Here is a 23,387-nt window from a genome sequence, read left to right on the forward strand (position 1 = left end):
ACTTAGTTTTTGTGGTCCTTAAGAAGGAATATGCCTGCCAAGAAGGACTCTTTGTGATTAACTGGGCAAAAATTTCTAATTGGAGTCTAGCAGTCATTGCTAACAGAGGCCTCACACAGAAAAGCTGCAGACTGAGCGGCCAGCCTGCTGTACTGTGTTCTTGCAGTCTGAGCTGACCCTTATAAAGTAGTTCCTGCATGATATTTTGACCAATGGGCTGAGACCTTCCCTGTCCAATCAGAACAGTGCAGCTATATCCTCATTTGCATCTTTACTGACCAATCAGAATGGCTCCCTAACAACCAATCAGCATCTATGATTCTGACCAGTCAGGACAGTGCTAAATGGACCAATCAGACTGTGCAAACTTGGGAGTCCTCATTTACATAAAAATGGACCAATCAGGGATTAGGGCAGGTACTCTCTCTCTATAAAAAGAGGTCTGCCCTCTGTCTCCATGAGAGCACTTTCAGTTTCCTCAGGAGGCTGCATTTCTCTGGTTTGCAAACTGTTTACCTGAATCAAGTTTCTCCTTCTATTACACCCCAGACTGGGGACTCCTGTTGTCCTTAAATTAGTGGCAGACACCTGTTGCTGACATTTAAACCTGCAACAAGTCCAGAGGAAACCAAGGGTAGATTGCTAATATCAGGTAAGTAACAATTACCTCTTGTCTCACTCTTAGCTTCTATCCTGAAAGAGCCTGTACAGCCCAAGGCTGGTAAAAATGAGGTGAGAACGTAAGAAATAGCTACCCCATTGTTGAAAGAGGACATTGAGAAGGCCTGTGAAGGCCAATTAACCTGAGAGCTGGACCCAGGCAATCAGAGGCTTCTTACTCCCTCCCCTGTCCCTGGAATATATGTTCCAGCCTCTGTTCCCATAGCTGGAGCCATTTTCAAGGATGCAGCCTGAGAGAGTAAGATATTGCTGAGACTATGTGGATGGTATATACCACTGGCCTCTATATATACTCTTTTGTTTTCTTTTAAAAAATGTTACTTAATTAAAATAACTTTGTAAAAATGTTACTCTATTAAAATAACAAGAAATCTGAGATAAATATACTTTTAAGGTTTTCATGGGCAGATGCCTAGATTACTAATCTTGCAGGCACAGAAGACAAGCCTCTTGACTAAACCTGCCACCTACCCCCCGTGTGGACTGGTCTGCCTCCTTTTCAGGCTGTTCCTTGCGCTTCATATAAGAGCCAGTTTGAAATTCTTGCCAGCAACTCCCAAGGTTGTAAACCAACACCCATCTTTCTGGTGGAGGAGGAGAGAGGTTTTAATTTTAAATAATGTTATCATACTGAAATAGGCATATTAATTCCTGAAACAAGACTATTTTGGGGACTGACAGTAACAGTATATGTATATATTTGTGTGTGTAGGTATGTACATAACATCTAAGAGGGAGTGAGCATGCTAAGGAGACTGCCTGAGATTTCATCTAATAGCAGGAGAGAACAAACCCCACAGAATGGGTTTGAATGCCCAGTTGGAGTACAGGGGGCTCTTTCATTGCCCCATTGAGTCCCATTTAGTGAACCTGGATACATTTGTACCTGGCACTGTATTGAGTAATAATTGCTAACATTTTTTGAGCACTAGTCACATGCCAGGCACATTATGTTTCAGCACAATTTTCTCGACCTATTCTACATCTCATATTCATTATGTATGCGTATGTATGTTTGTATGTACATACCATCTAAGAGGGAGTGCCCTCTTTCAAAATAACATTTCCTTACTTTCTGTCCCATAGATCCCTGATATTCTCCAATCTAGCACTTTCTACATATTTTTTTTTTTAGTTTAAATAATTCTGTTTAATTAATTGTCTATCTTCTTCAACAGGCTGTAAATGTGTGAGAATAGGTCTTCCTGGTGTGACTGACAGTATGGTATTTTCAGAATTATCTCAGTTATAATAATCTAGTATATTGTTTTGTAAATGAGCAATGTGAAGTTCAGGAGTAGTGTGCCTGCCTAACTAAATTCAAGTAGCTGGTGGTGGTGGAGTTAGAGAATACAGTTCTTGGATTGGAGTTGGTCTCCATAACTCTAAGGAGTATGGGGATTTATATGACTTCTGTATATGACTCTGCTGATGCACTCTCCTCTGACAGACTAAACTTGATTTCTATCTAAACATCTCTTGGCATTAAAAAAAAAAAAAAGACCTCAAGATTTTATACAACAGCAAAAAGTAATGATAAAGGATTCTATATACGCATCATGTTACCTTAAATTATAACACAGAATCCCAGTAGGGTCATTTTTAAAGTTCTAATTTATTTCATATTAAGTGTAAATTCAATAATTTGTTGGTCATTACTATTTGTTTATTATCTCTTTATTTAAGAGCTAAATTTTTAAATTTTCTGTGCATTTTAAGTGAATAAGTACACCATACATTCATTTCTCACCCTAATTCAAAAATTTAACAAAATCCCCTGGTATTTTTATTTTTTCTGTGTGGTATAGATTGTATCAGTGTAGCAATCAAAGTAAAATTGCAGTCACTACCTTCTTTTTGTCCCTCTACATTCTATTACCACTATTTACCGCTTTCTAACATGATGAATGATGTCAACTGGTGCCAATTTCCTGAGCCTTTGGGTGCGTTTTGGCAATGGGAGACCTAGTTAGAGGTGGGAGGGAGCCTGGTCCTTCAGGCTGATTTTGCGTCTCAAACACGTCACAGCTGTTCCCGAAATAATCTGTATGTGACTCTGGTGTGGGGCGCGACTACAGTATTTGGACAAGTTCAAGCCTTGGACTGATGAGGGGGCACAGTCCTCTCGTGGCCACGTGCAAGTCCCAGCCTGGAGGGCAGAGCCCTCCCGGCACAATTATAGCCAACAGCTATAGTTGTAAGCTTGAAGCTATGGTCCGAACACGTGGCCCCACGTGTGAATGTTGTAAACATCTTGATCACGCCCTTACTATGCCTCGTGGAAATCTATGAAATAAAGACACGGCTTGTGGGGTGCAGCGCTGTCTCTCAGGAAGCAGCGTCCCACCGAGACCCAGCCTTCATTCTCTTGTCTGTCTTTTCTAAGCCTTTCAGCCGCCCCCACTCAGGTTCACTCTTGGCCGTGCCGGCGCGGCACACTCTGGTGATCCTATTTTTCACCTGTCCCTTAGAGCTTAGGAATGGTAATAGCTCTGCAATTACTAATCCTGATTCGTAGCATTATCCCTTGTGGTTCTCTTACACCTCCTAACCCCAACACCTTTTTTTAAAATTTCTTTTTAATTTTTAAATCTTTATTGTTGAAAGCATTACTATGTCCCCTTTTCCCCCATTGACTCCCTCCAGCTCACCCCTGTCCCCACCCCAGGCCTTCACCACCCTATTATCTATGTCCGTGGGCTATGCATATATGCATACAAGGTCTTTGCTTGACTACCTCCCAACCACCCACCCTCCCCGGCCTTCCCTCCAAAATCCCGCACTCTGTTCCATGCTTCCATGTCTCTGGATCCACTCTGTTCATCAATTTATTTTGTTAATTAGATTCCACATGTGAGTTGAGAGCATGTGATACTTATCTTTCTCTAACTGACATTTCACTTAGCATGATACTCTATAGGTCCCTCATGCTGTCTCAAAGGGTAACATATCCTTTTTTACAGCTGCATAGTATTCCATGGTATAAATGTACCACAGGTTTTTTTTATCCACTCATCTACTGATAAGCACTTGGGCTATTTCCAGTTCTTAGCTCTTATAAATTGTGCTTCTATGAACATAGGGGTGCATACATTTATTCTGAATGGTGTTTTGGGGTTTCTTAGGATATGTTCCTAGAAGTGGGATCACTGGATCAAATGGCAGTCCCATATTTAATTTTTGAGGAAACTCCATATTGTTTTCCATAATGGTTGCACCCCCAACACCTTTTTAGATATATTCCATATTAAGTCCTCCTCAACACTTTCGTTAATTTGAATGTCATGCAGGGGTCCTCAAACTTTTTAAACAGGGGGCCAGTTCACTGTCCCTCAGACCGTTGGAGGGCCGGACTATAGTTTAAAAAAAAACTATGAACAAATTCCTATGCGCACTGCGGGCCCGGGACGAGTCGACTGCTAAGCAGGACAGGCAGCGGCACCCGGCGGGCCGGATAAATGTCCTTGGTGGGCCGCATGTGGCCCGCGGGCCGTAGTTTGAGGACCCCTGAAGAGGATGTGACCACCAGTTGATCCACAAACTAGTGGACCTTGGCAGTTGGAGGCCCCTTACCTTCACCCTGCAAACCTTCCTTGTAATGTACATTTTGCTCATTGTTCCACAGCCAGAGCCACTTTCAACAGCATAGTCTTGTGAGAGCCACGTGTTGTTGAGACTCTCTGGACACTATACATGGCTGAACCCAGTTAAGGCCTCCATATAAACTTGTAAGATATGGTAACCAGGTTCAGAGAGCAACTCATTTCAGCCTCCCAAGCCACACCTTGTATGTAAGTTCTTTTGCTTATTGAACCTACCACCTACCAATCTAGAGTACCCTGTCTCTTTCTTCAGTCTCTGCCCTTTGTGTGTGTGTGGGGGGGGGGGGGGTTGGGGGGGGGGCGAGCAGTTAAAGAGTTTTCCTGGACAACTCCTGAGTTTGAACATTGACAGCCATCGATTCTTATGGGGGCCCTGATGGAGACACTGAGAGAAATCATCATGAAATTTCAAAATATCCAAGAAAAAGAGAAACACCTTAAAGCTACTGGAGAGGAAAAGAAAACAATAGCAACAAGGAATGAGAGCCAAATTAGCAGAAATTCGCTTCAGCAACACTTGCTGACAGATGACATCAGAATGATGGCTTTAATATTCTAAAGAAAAATTACCTTGAATCTATAATTCCATTCCCAGCCAAGTTATCTTGAGGGAAAAAATAAAACATTTCATACATTCAAGGATTATAGCCTTGTTACCACAGATCTATGCAACCTTTCTTAATAATGCATCTCTAGTGAAATTTTGGTGAAAACCAAGAAAAAGATAAAGAATTTTTAAAAATACACTAAAGAGTATGATTAAAACATACCATGTTACGACAATTTATGCAGAGGTCTAAAAACAACCATTGTAAATTGCAAAAGAAGGCTTTATAAAGATACTCCTCATTCAAAAATAAAAAGGAAGTAGATTATAAGCAGGAGAAGGAATAGTCAGAAGGCTGAAAATTGGCAATATTAAATCCATATATATAAAAGCCTAAGTGACTGTTACAACCAAACGACGAGAACGACTGGTTGACTAGTCGCTATGACATGCACTGACCACCAGGGGACAGATGCTCAATGCAGGAGCTGCCCCCTGGTGGACAGTGCACTCCCACAGCCATCCTCCGCAATCCCTTCCCCCGGGCCCTAATTGGGTGGCCAGCCGGCCAACCTCCTGGGGTTTCTCCCCCTGCCCGCTGGCCCCCCAATAGGCCTTGATCACCAGCCAGGCTGAGGAACCCCACCCATGCACAAATTTGTGCATCAGGCCTCTAGTAGATAATATTTTGTCAAGAAGAAAAGCAATTAGAAACTTCTGGGAAAATTAAATGAAGTTTTATGAAAAGTCATAGTCTAAAGGTGAAGGGAATAAAGGTATTGAATGAATTAACAAAATATGGAGTAAAAGACTAGTGAATCAATTTGATTTTGATAATAGCAGCATTCTCCTTGGGAGGGAGGAGAGGTGGAATTAAAGGTAAGAGCAGTAATATCTTCATTGTACATAATTGAGAGTCAAGGTGTACTTTCCAAAGCTGAGGAAAGAAGAACAGCAAAATAATAATAATAATAATAATAATAATAATAATAATAATTTAAAAAAATTGGGTGGGGACTAAGAATGCAGAAAACAGGGTGAAATAAGTTGAAATTTATTCTTTCATATCAAGAATCAAAATATAATACATTAAGTTTATAACATGAAGTAAAACAGCTAATATCTAGAAGTGCTAGTATCTACAAATTTTAAAAAGCAGTTACCTTTAGAGACTAGGACAATTTGTTGGGGAGTGCCTAGCAAGATAATGGGGGACAGAGACTGTTGCTTTCCATGACAATGACTTCTGTATGATATATTTTATCATTATTATATACTTACTAGAGGCCCGGTGCACGAAATTCGTGCATGGGGGGGTGTGTCCCTTAGCCCAGCCTGCACCCTCTCCAATCTGGGACCCCGGTAGGATCAGGCCTAAACGGGCAGTCGGACATCCCTCTCACAATCCAGGACTGCTGGCTCCCAACTGCTCACCTGCCTGCCTTCCTGATTGCCCCTAACCGCTTCTGCCTGCCAGCCTGATCACCCCCTAACCACTCCCCTGCCAGCCTGATTGTTGCCTAACTGCTCCCCTGCCAGCCTGATTGCCCCTAACTGCCCTCCCCTGCAGGCCTGGTTACCCCTAACTGCCCTCCCCTGCAGGCCTGGTCACTCCTAACTGCCCTCCCTTGCAGGCCTGGGTCCCTCCCAACTGCCCTCCCCTGCCAGCCTGATTGCCCCTAACTGCCCTCCCCTGCAGGCCTGGTTACCCCTAACTGCCCTCCCCTGCAGGCCTGGTCACTCCTAACTGCCCTCCCTTGCAGGCCTGGTCCCTCCCAACTGCCCTTCCCTGCTGACCATCTTGTGGCGGCCCTCTTGTGTCCACATGGGGGCAGCCATCTTTGACCACATGGGGCAGCCATCTTGTGTGTTGGAGTGATGGTCAATTTGCATATTACTCTTTTATCAGATAGGATAGAGGCCTGGTGCACAGGTGAGGGCCAGCTGGTTTGCCTGAAGGGTGTCCCAGATCAGGGTGGGGGTCCCCTTGGGGCATGGGGCAGCCTGGGCGAGGGGCGTATGGTGGTTTTCAGGCCGGCCACGCCCCCCGGCGACCCAAGCAGAGGCCCTGGTATCTGGGATTTATTTATCTTCTATAATTGAAACTTCATAGCCTTGAGTGGAGGCCTGGGCTGGCCAGAGTGTGCGGAAAGCTTGGCTTCCTCCATTGCCGCAGGCAACCCAAGCCTCCTGTTTGCTCCATGGCTGCAGCCATCTTGGGTTAATTTGCATGCCCAATCCTGATTGGCTAGTGGCGTGGCTTGTGAGTGTAGCGGAGTGATGGTTAATTTGCATATTACTCTTTTATTAGACAGGATTATCACATGGTTATATTATCTTACACTAATAAAATAAAAATATTCAGAAGGTACATACAAAGAAATGTAAGAGATGATATTATAAAGTGTTATACGTGAAAGACAAATGGTGAAATATATTTAGGGAATACAAAAGGGGGAGATCATTATGGGCTAAAAATTAGAGAAACTTTCATGAAGGGGGTGACAAGAAAATATGAAGATCAAGTCATTTTATTTGGATGTATGTGTGTTTGTGTGTGTTACACTAACAAAAGCTAGTCGCATGAGAAAGAAATCCACAATTCATTTTTTCTATAGTCAGAAATAGTTTTAAAAGTAAAATTAAATGAAATTGTAGTGAAATAATCATCATTTTTGTACCTCTAACACTTGAGCGACACTTAAGTAAACACTTGCTATATGTGCAAGTGATTAGTTAATAAATGAAGGAATGAATTGCGAATGATTAAGAAATTACTGAAGGAGAGCATTCATATGTGCAAAAAAGAAAATCATGTCTTGATATACAAAATATATCAATATAACAAATGTGTCATAAGTTGGAAAAATCTCCCACTTAGAGTGTAAAGCTATAGGAAAGGCCATCATCAGCTTTGTGTTGTATAAACCATCAAGTACATATGAGGTTCTGAAACAGGCAGGTGATAAACTGCTAATCTCTGGTCTTTGTACTCAAATCATTTCAGATACTAATTGGAGAAAGATTTAGGATAAGGTAATAAGCAACCATGCTGAGAAAGTCCAGATATAGTATCAAAGTTACAAAAACAGAACAGAACAGACCTGAATTCTAAGCATAGGCAGTCAATTAGAATTTGGCTGACTTCTCATATTCATGGCTATCTGAGGGTTTCCTGGACATAATTAAAATAAATCAGGAAGTATTTCTCTCTGCATTTCTACTTTCTCAACTACAAGTTTTGTAGTTTGGGAAAAAAGAGTAGGTAGTTTTATAACTTTAACCAGGTCATTGCTAGGCTGGAAAAACATGTACGTGTTCACTATCATATTCCCATGTCTCTGTATTTAGTGACCCAGAGTAGTTGCTTTATTGATATTTTTTTTGGAAGAAAGCAATTCCTAAAGTTCTGACTTATTAAGTCACTTCAAAATTGATCTCAGTATTCTCTGCTTGAACAACTTCAGTGATGGTGAATTCACACTGGTTGGGAAAAAGCTCTTCCATTTGTAAATAGTGGTACATGGTTCATATTCCTCCTACCTCCTGGACACAGTCCAAAATACTGCCCAACATGTGACCTCCATAATACAGAATAACAGGGTATTTTGCCTTACTTGGAGTTCTATATATATATTAAGTGAATTTATTTTTTTGGACAGCCATGCCAAGGAGTTTACTCATATTGAATTTATAAATTTTTTTCTGCATGGATGCATATTGAACCATATCTTTCTCATTTTGTATTTATTTATTTTGTAAAAGAAATAAAATATTTTAAAGTAACTGCTATTATATTTTAAAGCCTCCTAAAATTAAAAAAGGGTATAATTTGCATTCAGTAAAATTTGCATATTAACTGTACAGTTCTGCTAGTTTTGACAAATTTACGTATCATGTGACCACTACGGCAATCTTGATGATACTTTTATTGCTCAAAAATATTTCCTAGTGTAGTTTTGTAGTCAACCAGTCTCCTGTTCCCACGTCTGGCAACCACTGATGTATTTTCTATTCATATAATTTTGCCTTTGCAAGAATGTCATTTAAAGAAATCATGCAATATGTAGGCTTTTGACTATGGCTTGTTTCATTTAGTACAATGCATTGAAGATTCAGTTATATTGTTGCGTTTATCAAGTGTTTGTTCCTTTTTACTGCTGAGTAGTATTCCATCGTGCACAAATACTACAATCAGTTTTATCCATTTCCCAGTTGAGAGACTCTTAACCTGCTTTTAGAAATGTGATTTGAAAATATTTTCTCCCTGTCTTTGGCTAGTCTTTTCAGTCTACTGACATTGTCTTCTTTTTTTTACATTGTCTTTTTAAACTTTTATTAAATTTATTGGGGTGACATTGGTAATAAAATTATATAGGTTTCAAGTGTACACTTCTATAACACAGCATCTGTATATCGTACTGTGTGTTCAGCCCTTAAAGTCAAATCTCCTGTCACCATACATTTCACCCCCTTTACCTTTTACTACCCCCACCCCCTTTTTCCTCTGGTAACCACCTCACTGTTGTCTGTTAGTTTTTGTTTGTCTTGTTTGTTTGTTGCTTTCAGGTTTATACCCCACTTGTGAGTGAAATCATATGGTTTTTTACTTTTCTGTCTGACTTACTTTGCTTAGCATGATATTCTCGAGATCCATCCATATTATCACAAATGGCAGTATTTCATCTTTTCTTATGTCTGAGTAGTATTCCATTCTGTATATCTACCACATCTTCTTTATCCAATCATCTATTGAAGGACACTACAGTTGTTTCCATGTCTTAGCCACTGGGCATAATGTTGCACTAAGCATTGGAGTACATATATCTTCATGAATAAATGTTTTCAAAATTTTCTAGTAGATATCCAGAAGAGTGATTGCTGGGTCATATGGTAACTCTATTCCTCATTTTTTTCAGGGACTTCCATACTGTTTTCCATAGTGGCTATCCCAGTTTACATTCCCACTAGTAGTGTATGAGGGTTCCTTTGTCTCCACAACCTCTCTAACACCTAGCTATTGTCTTTTGAAGAGTAGATGCTCTTAATTTTGATGAAGTGTAATTTTTCAACTGTTATCTTTAATGGACTATGCTTTGGCTGTTGTATCTAAGAAATTACTGTTTAACTCAACACAAGATTTTTCTCTTACATATTTAAAAGTGCATAGTTTTAGGCTTCAATGATTGATTTTCAGTTAATTTTTGTATGGGGTGAGAGGTATGGATTGAGTTTCATGTACAAATATTTTTATCCTTGTTATATGCATAATCATCTCAGGAACATTTATGGAAATGACTTTCCTTTCTCCACTGAATTACTTTTGCCCCTTCATGAAAAATTGATATTATATGTGTGCATCTAATTCTAGAGATTCTGTTGTGTTCCATTTATTTTTATGTCTGCCTGCTTTCCCACATCAGACTGTAGTTTTATAGTAAGTTTGGAAATCAGGTAATTGTGAAACTTCCAACTTTGTTCTCTTTTTTTCAAAATGTTTTGACTATTCTATTTTATTTGCCTAGCTGTATGAATTTTAGAGTGAGTTTGTTGATTTCTAAAAATATATCCTGGGATTATATTGAATCTATATATCATTTTGGGGATAATTGGTATATTAACAGTTTGAACCTTCTAATCTGTGAACTGTTAGATCATTCCATTTATTTAGATCCCTTTTTATTTCTTTCATCAGTGTTTTGTAGTTTTTAGTATACAGATTTTGCACTCATTCATTTGTAAGATTTTACAGATATTCCTTTTTTGGGTGCTATTGAAAATGGTAACTCAAAAATTTAAATTTGTGATTATTCACTATTAATATATAGAAATATGATTAAATATTTAGATTGACATTGTATTCTTCAACCTTGATACTCACCGATTAGTTTGTTGCTCTTTACAGTGAGAGGGGGGAGGGAGGGAGGAGGAGGAGAAATGAGAAGCATTGGTTTGATGTTCCACTTATTTATGCATTCATTGATTGCTTCTTGTATGTGCCCTGGTGGGAGGTTGAATCCACAACCTGTTGTATCAGGATGATGCTCTAACCAACTGTGTTACTCAGCCAGGGCACTCACTAATTGGTTTTAATAGTTTATTTGAAGCTTCTTTGAGAGATTTCCTGTATATACAATCATGTCATTTGCAAATAGAGACAGTTTCTTCATTTCCAATGTGTATGCTTTTTACTTCTTTTTCTTGCATCTTTATTATATTTTTACTTTCTTATTTAGCCCATTGTTCTAGCCTGTCAGGAACTTTGGAATCATGAAATTATCACCTAGTTTTTTTCACTGCTTATCAATAGTTCACCATATCTCAGCCTATTTTGTATTAAAAGTACTGAACCAGATAATTTTGTAAAAAAAAATAAAACAAGCAAACGCACTTCTCATTAGGAGAAATTTCAAATATATATAGATGTGGAAAAATAATATAATGAACACATTGCACCCATCAGAGTTTCAGAAGTTATCAACATATGGACAATCTTGTTTCATCTGTACTTCACTGATTCTCTCTTTGTGCCTACATAGAGACTTGACAGTGAACTCCTCCACTATGTTGTAAACTGTCCAAGTTGGGAATGGTGCCTTATTCTTAATTTTATATCCAATGAATAGCTCAGCATCTTGCACATAGAACATATAATGAAGACAGTTTTGTTGAGCCCTAACCAGTTTGGCTCAGTGGATAGAGCATTGGCCTGCGAACTGAAAGGTCCCAGGTTCGATTCTGGTCAAGGGCATGTACCTTGGATGCGAGCACATCCCTAATAGGAGGTGTGCAGGAGGCAGCTGATCCATGTTTCTCTCTCATCGATGTTTCTAACTCTCTATCCCTCTCTCTTCCTCTCTGTAAAAAATCAATAAAAATATATATTTTTTAAAAAGACATTTTTGTTGAAATAAATTTTTATGGAATCTCTCACTTTAGCGTAGTTTAGAAACCTTTTCTCCCTTTGCTTTTGAAAATCAGTCTAGCTTACTTTGAGGTACTTTTCTATATTTAGTTATTTAAACAGTCTTCTTTTTAAAAGCATTTTCTTTAATACATATGATAAAATACAAGTAATATATTTGAGAATGTCAAAACATATTAATGCGGTATACTAGTACACTCAATAGCCAATTCAAGAACCAGAATATCACCAATTCACCACAGCTACTGTGCTGCCTCTCTCTTTCCAGAAGTTATATGCATTGTGACTTTTTGCATTTAGAATTTAAATAGTTACATAATTATGTAGACATAACATTCTTAGAAAGGATATTGTTTAGTTTAAATCATTTTTGAGGCTTATAAAAATGCTATTATGTTATGGTTCAGTTTCTGTGAATTATCATTTAAATTTGAGAATTCAGATAATTTACATTTTTTGAAATTATTTCTGGTTCAATTTAAATATACCATCTTACTTTGTTTTTGTCTTATCTGTTTTTTGTTCACTTTTCTGCTTTTTCTGACATTTTTTTCTTGATTAATTGAACATTTTTTTATTCTATTTCACCACCACTTGTATTTTTAGTTAAATCTCTTTTATAATTTTTTTGGTGATTGCACTAAGATGTACAATATGTCTTTAAGTCATTATAGTGTATCTTCACATTACATTATATCACTTCACATGGAGTATATGAACCTTATAACAGAACACTTTCATTTCTTCCCTCCCAACTATTTTACTATTGTCATATAGTTTACTTCTATGTTATAAGCCCTGTAATACATTTTTGCTATATATTCTTTTTTAAAGTTAGTAAGAAAAAATAATTAAAAACTTTATATTTACTCTAATTTTTACCATTTCTGATGCTTTATACTTCTTCATGCACTTCTAAATTTCCATATGATCCCATCCTTTTTCTGCCTAAGAACTTAGTTTAAAATTTATTGCAGTTCAGATCTGCTGGCATTAGGTTGTCTTAGCTTTTGTTCATCTGAAAATAGTTTTTGTTTTGCCTTCCTTTATGATGTATGAGTTTGCTAAATATAGAATTCTGGGTTGACAGTATTTTTCCTTTGAGCACTTTAATTACGATGTTTCATCACCTTCTAACTCACAAAATTTCTAACAAGAAGTCTGTTCTTCTTTTTCTTGAACTCCAACTACATATGTTAGATTATTTGATATTGTACCACAGCTTTGGATACTCTATTCTGGTTCATCTCTCTCTCTTTCTCCCACCCCCTCCCCCCCGCCCCGTCCCTCTCTCCTTCTCTTCATTGTTCTTAAGTTGCGATAATTTTGATTGAACTATCCCAAAGTTCATGGATTCTTCCCTTAGCTATATACAGTCTACTGATATGTCTGTTGAAAGAATTATCTCTGATATCAAGTTATTATTTATAACTTTTCTATTTGACATTTTTAATAGTTTCCATCTCCCTGCTAAAATGCCTCATCTTTTTACATATGTCATAAAACTTTTCCATTAGATCCTTTAGCATATTAATCATAATTATTTTAAAGTCTCTATCTGATAGAACTAACACCTGAATTATCTCTGAATCTGATTCTAATTATTGCTTTATCCCTTGGAAATCATTTGGGTTTTTTGTCTGTCTCATATTTTTTTATTGACTATGGGACATTATTTGTAGACAGGACAGAATGGAGAAGATAGCATTTGTCTGGAAATGGATATTTCTCTTTGCTCAGACTGTTAATATGGGGGTTTGAATCAATCTAGTCACTAGTTCAACTGAGTTATTGTTTTGTTGTTGCTATAGTTACTCTCGGTGTACCACAGGTTTCAAGTTCCTCCATCAGTGAACAGCTGTTACCTTGATTTCCCAGTGGGGTCTGGAGTACTGGACACTTGTTCTCTGAGCGCCTGCTCTATCCTCAGCTTTCAGGAGTCCCAGTATGACTATGTTGCAAGGGTCTCTCTCCACACTCTTTTTCCCTTCCTCAGGAGTAGACTGTTATTGCTTGTTACTGGCTACTAAGTTTGTTGTGGGACCAGGAGATATTTTGGTTCTTCTGGGTCAGTCTTAACTTTAGCCAGGACCTATGCACCTGGGCCGTGTCTATAGGACAGTCTCAGTGTTTCTGCCAATTCTACTTGTATCAAGCAAACTCTACCTTGTATCTGTGGCGGGTGCTAGGCAGAAGCATTTCCTGACCCTCCCCTAGGGTAGCAGACTTCTGCTTTGTATTGATGCAGCACCCTGGGACATGAAGATTTTCATTTCTCTGGCCTGGGGAAGACCATGCCCTGGGAAAGTTAGCAGTGGCAGGAAGGGGAGTGTCATAGTCTTTCTTCAGAGGTAGGTGGATTTTACTTTTATCTCTTTTCCTGTGCCCTTCCCCGAGTGGCTGAGGTTTTTGCTTTTTGTGAGAGATGGTCCAGGGAAGTGCAAGGTGTTTTGTACCTGAATCCAAGCAGAAGCTATTCACCTTCTGTGTGCCTGTACCACTGAAGGGAGAGCTCTCTGGTCTCCTGTTCTGCCCCTAACCTTTCCTTAGAGCACTCTGGGAGCACAGTGGAGAAGAGCAGGTGTGTGAGTATGAACCACCCCATGTCTAGGGCTCCTGGTTATTCTTAGTTTACATACTAGCTTACAGTTGGCCTTTAAGATTTTATTTATTTTTATTTAATAAATCTTTATTGTTCAGATTATTACAGTTGTTCCTCTTTTTTCCCCCCATAGCTCCCCTCCACCCGGTTCCCACCCCACCCTCTGCCCTAACCTCCCCCCGCACTGTCCTCATCCATAGGTGTACACTTTTTGTCCAGTCTCTTCCCACACTTCCCATACCCCTTTCCCCCAAGAATTCTCAGTCCACTCCCTTTCTATGCCCCTGATTCTATTACATGTACCTGATTACTTACCTTCTTCTGAAGTGGCCCCCTGTTTTTCTTGCACTCTAGCAAAGGGAAAAATATGTCTATGTCTTTTCTCTCCTTGGAGGGGATTGCCTCGAGTGGAAATTCAGTTCTTATGGTTGTCTTATGATGACCTCAGCTCCCTGGTGGGTTCAGTAGAAGTTATGATCTTGTATATCATCTGGTTTTTGTTGTCATTAGGATGGGAACAGCATTCTTGCAGCTTTCTATAGCTTAAGTGGAAGCAGGATTTATATGGCTCATTTTCTTCACTCAGCATTATATTTTTAAGATTCATTTGTGTTATTACATGTAATTACAGTTCATTTATTTCCCCTGATGTATAATATTCTATTATGTGTATATAACACAATATATCCATTCTCCTGTAAATAGGTATGGGGGTTATTTCTAGTTTTTTACTTTTATGAATGACACTGCTTTGAACACTCTTAGTCATATCTGTTGGTGTACATTTGTAAGTTCCTCTAGCTCATATATCTAAGAGGGGTTTAGTTTGATTGTAAATTATGTATGCCGAAGTTCATCCTTACAAAATAATACCTTTGATTTTTAATTTATGCCTCTACATATTCTGAGGAATAAAAACTGCACACACCACCTATATTTACTCTCTTTCCTTTTTGTCATTACCTGTATCCTTTTTTTTTTCTTTTTATGACCTCTTGAATACTAATTCCTCCTGTTTCGTTTGTTTGTTTTTTTTAATTGGATCTTAGCTTTACCTGTGGCTTATGATTCAGCTCTTGTCTTGCTGGTATTAATTTGCTTGGTATTTGACTCTTTACCAGTGCTTCTTAAAATATTCTGGTTGGAACTCACTATGTTAGCTTACATTGTGTTGATCTATATAATATGACTAGAGGCCCAGTGCACGAAATTCATGCATGTGGGGGTGTCCCTCAGCCCAGCCTGCACCCTCTCCAATCTGGGACCCCTCGAGGGATGTTCTACTGGGATCGGGCCTAAACGGGCAGTCGGACATCCCTCTTACAATCCAGGACTGCTGGCTCCCAATTGCTCGCCTGCCTGCCTTCCTGATTGCCCCTAACCGCTTCTGCCTGCCAGCCTGATCACCCCCTAACCACTCCCCTGCCAACCTGATCGATGCCTAACTGCTCCCCTGCCAGCCTGATTGCCCCTAACTGCCCTCCCCTGCAGGCCTGGTCACCCCTAACTGCTCTCCCCTGCAGGCCTGGTCACCCCTAACTGCTCTCCTCTGAAGGCCTGATCGCCCCCCCTCCCAAATGCCCTCCCTTGCAGGCCTGGTCCCTCCCAACTGCCCTCCCCTGCTGGCCATCTTTTGGCGGCCATCTTGTGTCCACATGGGGGCAGCTATCTTTGACCACATGGGGCAGCCATCTTGTGTGTTGGAGTGACGGTCAATTTGCATATTACTCTTTTATTACATAGGATAGAGGCCTGGTGCACGGGTGGGCCGGCTGGTTTGCCCTGAAGGGTGTCCCGGATCAGGGTGGGGGTTCCCTTGGGGTGTGGGGCGGCCTGGGCAAGGGGCCTGTGGTGGTTTTTAGGCTGACCACGCTCCCCAGTGACCCAAGAGGAGGCCCTGGTATCTGGGATTTATTTATCTTCTATAATTGAAACTTTGTAGCCTTGAGCGGAGGCCAGGGGAGTCCAGGGCTGCAGAAGCTTGGCTTTCTCCATTGCCGGGGAAACCCAAGCATCCTGCTCGCTCCATGGCCACAGCCATCTTGGTTGGGTTAATTTGCATACTTGCTCCTGATTGGCTGGTGGGCATGGCTGGTGGGCATAGCAGAGGTATGGTCAATTTGCATGTTTCTCTTTTATTAGTGTAGATAATTTTTCATTTTATTCAGCCCTTCAATCTCCATCAGCTCTGACTAATTAAGCCACCCTCCTGGCTACTTACTCCTTGTTTTACTGTGTGTATGTGTGTGTGTGTGTGTGTGTGTGTGTGTGTGTGTGTGTGTGTATGTGTGTGTGTGATTATCTGAACACTTGAGTTTGAAATAATTTTCTTAATCCCTGTCCTTTAGCCAGAATTAATTTCACTCTAGAAACTGGTTTAAATAGTCAAGTAGTCACAACCCCAAGCCACATTTCTCTGCTTTGTCTTTGAGGATATTAAGAATGATAAATCAAGATTTAGATACACAGTTCAGGACAAAGTAATCTATATTTTCCCCCTCATACTATAGGCAGCTCAGAGAACTGGCTTCATAATGCACAAATTAAGATTTTTTTCCTGCTTCGGTCTCCTTGCAGTGAATCTATGAACCAGAATTAGAGCACTCCTGGGAAGGCATTACTACTTGGGGCATAATGCATATGAGGACAAATTTAGTGAGATTCACTGTTTATGCTACTAATGTCAGTTGTCTGGGAATATGTTTTATAGTAACAGAAATATAGGTAAAGAACAAGGTAGAATTTATTGGAGGTACTAAAAAAAAACTCTTATTTTCCATATACTATAGTTTTCATTTTCCCTGGGAAATATTGATTCAAAACAGCTATGAAGAGATAGAATTCTCTTCCCTTGATAGTTATAAAATTAGGAGAAAACATGATCTGTGCTCTCAAGGAGATTAGAATTTAACAAATTTAACAAAGATTCATATGCTAACCAGTACCAATGGATGCATCAATAAACACATGGAAACAAATATGAATAAGTAAAGATGCTAAGAAGGCTATAACTCAGTGTTAAGAAATAGTTGGATCAGAATAGGCTAGGCCAGTGGTTGGCAAACAGCAGCTCGTGAGCCACATGCGGCTCTTTGGTCCCTTGAGTGTGGCTCTTCCACAAAATACCATGGGCTGGGCAAGTCTATTTTGAAGAAGTGGCGTTAGAAGAAGTTTAAGTTTAAAAAATTTGGCTCTCAAAAGAAATTTCAATCGTTGTACTGTTGATATTTGGCTCTGTTGACTAATGAGTTTGCCGACCACTGGGCTAGGCAATATTTCAAGACTGAGCAGCCTCATCAAAAGGAGAATGTGGCATGAATAAACATTTCCTTATTCAGAGGTTTATTTTTTCAAAATATATCTTTCCATACTGCACACTTGAAGTATTACACTGGACGCTGTTGGTGCCCTGCTGAAATACTCTTGACAAGTTCATCAGGCCTCTAGCTGTTGTGTTGGCTGCAAAATGCTCAACAGCTGCCCCTCCTCCGGAGAATCATCTGATCAAAAGGAGTGGCTCCCAAAAAGGTAACATTAATTTCACCTGGAAACTTGCTACTACTACAGATTCAGAACCTACTCCAGAACTACTGAATCAGACACTCTAGGGTGGGGCCCACAAATCTGTCCTTCGTAGAGCACCAAGTGATTCTGGTTCACAGTGAAGCTTAAGAATGACTGTCCTGGTTGATGGGAACCACCTTGTCTTGGAGCCTGGGCACCACCCCCACCTTAGCTCCAGAGATGATGACTGATTGATACACATTACAAAATGCCAAACTCCTTGCCTCTGGGGTGGGGCACACTACTCTGTGGTATGATTTATACTCCAGAGAAGCAGTCAGCAAACTATGGTTCCTCCTCCAAATCTGTCTTACTGACTTTTTTTGTAGATAACTTTTTATTAGAACAAACTAGGCTCATTTATTTTATTGGCTGTGGCTGTTTACATCTACAATGGCAAGGCTGAGTAGTTGCAGGAAAGACAATCTGGCCCTTTACAGAAAAACAGAAAACAAAAACTGTTGACTCATATTCTAGAGTCTTGCCTATTCCCAACCAATCAGACCAACACTAGACTTCACTTGACACCACATCCTGGCTTGGCTCTCTCTTCCTCTCCATTCTGCTTCCTTCTCTCTCTTACAGATTGCATCCAAGTCTTTGCCTCAGGCTCTGCTTCCTGACAATGAAACTTGACAAATATACACACATGCCTCTTTATTTTTCTGTTTTTGCATTGGCTTTAAGGGGGCTGTGAAGTTTCCCAGACATGCTCAACTTGCTCAGTAGGCAGTTCCCTTCTTATTGGTCTTTTGGATCAGAGATACTCCTCTAAGAAAGGGATGGTGTTTATCATCTTTGCAACCCCAACTTTTCTTTCTAAAACTTCTCTAATAGAATATCAGTGACTGCTTGGAACTGTCTTTACTACCATGGTTTAAGGCTCACATATTATTTTATTTGTATTTATATTTATAGATTACCAGGAGCTTCCATGAAATTTCTTACCATATGATATCTGATTTGGCCAATGGCCAAGGACCTCTGGAAATACAATGAAAAGTAAAATAAATACTCATCCCAACCACTAGTGATGGTAAACTGTGGGCAGGGTTTGAGCTAAGATATTATTGCAGCTCATTAAGTTAAAAATCAAATATATAACATATTTTTGTCTACAGTTTGCTAAATGTCCTATCAAAAGAATTAAGCTTTAAGTAGCACCCAGGCCTGCAATGTCCATCCTAAGTTGTATACCTTCTTAATGAAGCAGCACCAGATTTTTTTTCATTATGGTGATGTTTTCATTGTGTGATACTTGCAGTTGATGCTTAGAAAAATATTCATGGTTTCTAATGCAGCATGTTTTTAAAATATTTTCTTATAAGACAAAGGAAGTAGGGCTAACACACAAGGTGAACAATATAATTAACGTCAGAGTTGAAATAGCAAAAGTCATTTTCTGGAAGGATAAAGAGCTGGAATGAGAAAGAGAGAGAGAGAGACATTAATGAAATAGGATCAAGCATAATGAGGTTGCACTTTAATATTGGCTGAAGATTCAGGCTGGGATGAAGAGAGAAGGGACTGTTCTTGTCTGTGTTTAGAGACCATGGATCATTTTATAAAATCTGTGGCTATTCCTCAGTACACAGAAAAGGGATAGTTTTTCTATCCGTCTTAGAAATACCTGTTTGCAGGTCAGAGGACCACTGTAGGATTTTCAAATGCATGCTTTCATATGGCTTGTAAGAAGCTACTATATGTGTGGTAGTAGAATGATTTCTTCATCAGAATAGGAATTTTATGAACTGAAGTTTAATTTAGAATGTCATTTGTTGTTGAACTTCAGTAAAGTATTTCACATTCGAGGGGCTTTTATCAAAGCCCTTTTCAGCTTTTCAGTTGATTAAAAATCATTGTTGAGCACTAATAGAGTGAATAGTGGAGCACTCCAGATTTATAATTACATGCTCACATACAACCATTAGATTTTAATACAGTAATTCAAATCTTGCAATGATCAATATAATAGAGTAATAGGTAATAAAACATCACATTTGTATATCATTTAAAAATTCTCTCAAAGTACATTCATGACTTGATTTTAACCGCATAACAGTGCTGCAAAGGGGAATAAGTATTTACTTAATTAATTAACTTAATCAAGCTCAATATAAACTTAATATAAAAATTAATGTTTATCCCTTTCCCAAGATGTCAACAGCGGAGGAAGAAGAATCACTGCTGCCGCGGCTCCCAGAGCTGTTCGAAACTAGCAAGCAACTTCTGGATGAAGTGGAAGAGACAGCTGAACCCAGCACTTCCAAGATAATCCAAAAGAAGGTATCGGAGGGGCTAACGCAACTTGAGAAGGCAGCCGAAATGTTATCGCAACTCGACTTGTTCAGCCGAAACGAAGATTTGGAAGAGATTGCTTCCACAGACCTGAAGTACCTGCTGGTGCCAGCACTTCAAGGAGCGCTGGCCATGAAACAAGTCAACCCCCAAAAGCGTCTAGATCATTTGCAGTGGGCTCGGGAACACTTCGTAAACTACTTAACTCAGTGCCAGTTCTATCACGTGGCAGAGTTCGAGTTGCCCCAAACCAACAACAGCCCGACTGAAAATAACAACACTGCTATTTCATCCGTGGCCCATCCTAGTCTCCTTGCTATGGCGACTAAAAGACAGACTAAAATAGAGAGATACAAGCAGAGGAAGGAGGTGGAGCAGAGGTTGTCTGCAATGAAATCTGCCGTGGAAAGCGGCCAAGTCGATGATGAGAATGTTCGTGAATATTACCTCCTCCACCTCCGAAGGTGGATTGTTATCAGCTTAGAAGAGATTGAGAGCATCGACCAGGAGATAACAATCCTGAGAGGAAGAGGCTCTTCATCAGAGGCATCAACTTCACCCTCATCCCTTCCGGACAGGCCTACAGGGAGACCCTTCATTCTCGCTCGGAATGTGACCCAAGCCAAAGTATTTGGAGCTGGTTATCCGAGTCTGGCATCTATGACGGTGAGCGACTGGTATGACCAGTATGGGAAGTGTGGAACATTACCAGATCAGGGAATACCTGAGACAACATGCGAGGTCAAAAGAGTAACTCGGGGAAAGGAAGATCAGAAACAAAAGGAGGAAGTGGATGATGAGCAAACACACGACCAAGCTCAGGAGTGGGATGACTGGAAGGACACCCATCCTAGGGGCTACGGCAACCGACAGAACATGGGTTAGTCTTCCCACAACAAGACAGGACTATGAGGGGCACATTTTCTCCATGAAGGAAAGCTGTGCTGTCTCCCTCTACCTGGGTTCCTGCTTCAGCTCTGTACCATGGAGGCAGTGATGCTTAATCTTGCTTTGTGTTCAATAAAGTGTCAAGCAATTAAGTGTGTGTTTGTTCTCTAGATGATGAACCAGCAATTTTGTTTTGGCATTATCATGCTCATCATGATGTGTTCCAGTTTCTTAAGTGGAAAGAAAAGAGGATTGAGAAAGGCTATGTATAATCAATGGCTAAATGAATTCTCCTTAAGAAGTAAAAAAGTCTATTACATGATGAGCCTGTACAGAAAAAGTAAAATAAAAATTAATGTTTAATAGATAGATAGTGGAGCCATAGATAGGAGTATGTGTTTTGGACAAAACCAGAAAATATTGGATTCAAATATAAGCTCTGACCCTTACTACCTTTGTAGTATAGATTATGTTATTTGACATACCTAAACCTCATCTTTAAAACAGGAGAATGTGTTATTGAGTAACACCTATGGTTATATATGTAAACTACTTGGAACAAAGAAAATAGTCAGTGAATTTTGTTTCCTTTGCTATTCACTCTCAGATGTATGCCTCTAAAATTTTCAAAAGATTTAAAGCAGCTTCTAAGTGCATCGTGTAAAATGGGTAGTTGATGACTACAATAGAAATAATGCTATCTAAAAAGAATCTACCCCAAAATAGTGCCATTAAGTCTAGGTGAGTTAATTGTTAAGGGATGTATGGATTCAGCTATGAGTTTCCAAACATCTAAAAGGAAACTTCATCAGTTACCTGATGTTCACTACAGACAAAAGAAAGCTTGCATATCACACACACAAATAAACCTTTACTTGGAATCACGGTAAGTGAAGTGAATTTCTGTGGGCCTTTTTAAAACTGATATTTGCAATCTTAGGGGATACTGCCTGGCTACAGCTTTACAAAAACAATAGAAACACTGATGAGACAGTTTCCATATCGACCCTCAGTTTTGCTCAGGGCAAAACTTTGTGTCATCAATCAGTGAAGGCATTTCTATGGAGAATTGAGATAATTTGGTGCAAGTACATTGCTTTTTGATGATCTAACTTAAAATGTACCAAGCTTAGAGAATCGAAGAGAAGGAGTATTTGGCAGGTCCATTAGACTGTCTTTTTCAAATATCAGATGTCTTAAGCCAGCCCTTTGCAGGTGCTGGCTCACAGATAATTAACGATTAAACTCAAACAACTACCCATGGTGCAGCTCTTCCATGCTGCTGGCTAGTGTGAATGCCACATGCTTTACACACTAGAAAGAGGGAGGCAGAGTTTTCATTATGTTAGGAAAGTTCTGGCCTTTACTTATATTTTTGCCAACTCAGAGGGCCAACCCATTTCAGTAGAGGCTTGGGGCAATAGTGGTATTTGTAAAGTTGCTATTTCCCTTTTCAAGTGCTTGCAAGAAATCCTTGGTTGCAATCCTCAAGTTCTGTCCCTTGTAACACACAAAGGACGAGCATCATCTTCACATTACAGACGTGAGGTGTCTCCTTATGCTGCAATCTGCAACATACTGCCTAGAACATTCATTCTCTGATTCCCTGACCAGAGTGGTTTACAGTAAATAGTTGCATGGCCTAAGCTGCTAAAACAACCCAAGCACGATTCTACTTTAGCATATTGCTTCTGCCTTTCCTTCTGGTTCAATCCATTTCAGATGAAATGGTAAGTAATCTTGTTTCATGTCATAAAATCCTGCTTTGGATGTGTGTTTCCAAAGAAGAGATCTTTCAGACTCAGCTGCTTGCTCTGATGTCAATATATGCTTGTTTTTTAAAAATATTTTTTATCTTTATTGTTGAAAGTATTACAGAGGTCCCCATTTCCCCGTGACCCCTTTTGGCCCACACCTGCCCCTCACCCCAGGCCTTCACCACACTATTGTCTGTGTCCATGGTTATGCATATGTGCATAGACATTTTTAATCTCTTCCCAACCACCCACCCACCCACCCCTGCTTTCAAGGACCTTGGCTCAGTAATACAAAATGTACCTGATTTTTAAAAATCTATTTCACATTATTTATGTAGCTCTTGCAAATATTTTCATTATTCTTTTTATAAGAAGTCGTAATTCTAAGATTTGAAGAACAGAATGAGCTTTGAAAATTTAAGGCAACCTGCGTGGCGCCAGCATAACCAAGGGTTCGGCGAGCCTGAGGGAGGGCCAGTGAAGGATGAAGAAAAGATAGACAAAGAGAACAAGCTGGGTCTAG

At 39.7% G+C, this 23,387-nt stretch overlaps 1 protein-coding gene across 2 annotated transcripts; it reads left to right on the forward strand.

The window, feature by feature from the left end:
* Window positions 1-459: 459 nt before the first annotated feature.
* Window positions 460-21,257, forward strand: LOC308257847 (immunoglobulin-binding protein 1-like). 2 transcript variants are annotated; one of them, XM_080687940.1, is made up of 3 exons: window positions 460-652; window positions 17,742-17,885; window positions 20,079-21,257. In XM_080687940.1, the coding sequence occupies exon 3, from the start codon at window positions 20,079-20,081 to the stop codon at window positions 21,102-21,104; it is 1,026 nt and encodes a 341-aa protein (XP_080544066.1). In that variant the 5' UTR covers window positions 460-652; window positions 17,742-17,885; the 3' UTR covers window positions 21,105-21,257. The 2 variants fall into 2 exon arrangements, with proteins under 2 accessions (XP_080544066.1, XP_080544067.1); XM_080687941.1 differs by lacking the exon at window positions 17,742-17,885.
* Window positions 21,258-23,387: the final 2,130 nt, after the last annotated feature.

Source organism: Plecotus auritus, assembly GCF_963455305.1.
Source record: "Plecotus auritus genome assembly, chromosome: 9".
Taxonomy (NCBI): Eukaryota; Metazoa; Chordata; class Mammalia; order Chiroptera; family Vespertilionidae; genus Plecotus; species Plecotus auritus.

Excerpts from the sequence above, each read along its gene's own strand:
- LOC308257847 (XM_080687940.1), top strand. The coding sequence starts at position 20,079 with ATGTCAACAGCGGAGGAAGAAGAATCACTGCTGCCGCGGCTCCCAGAG.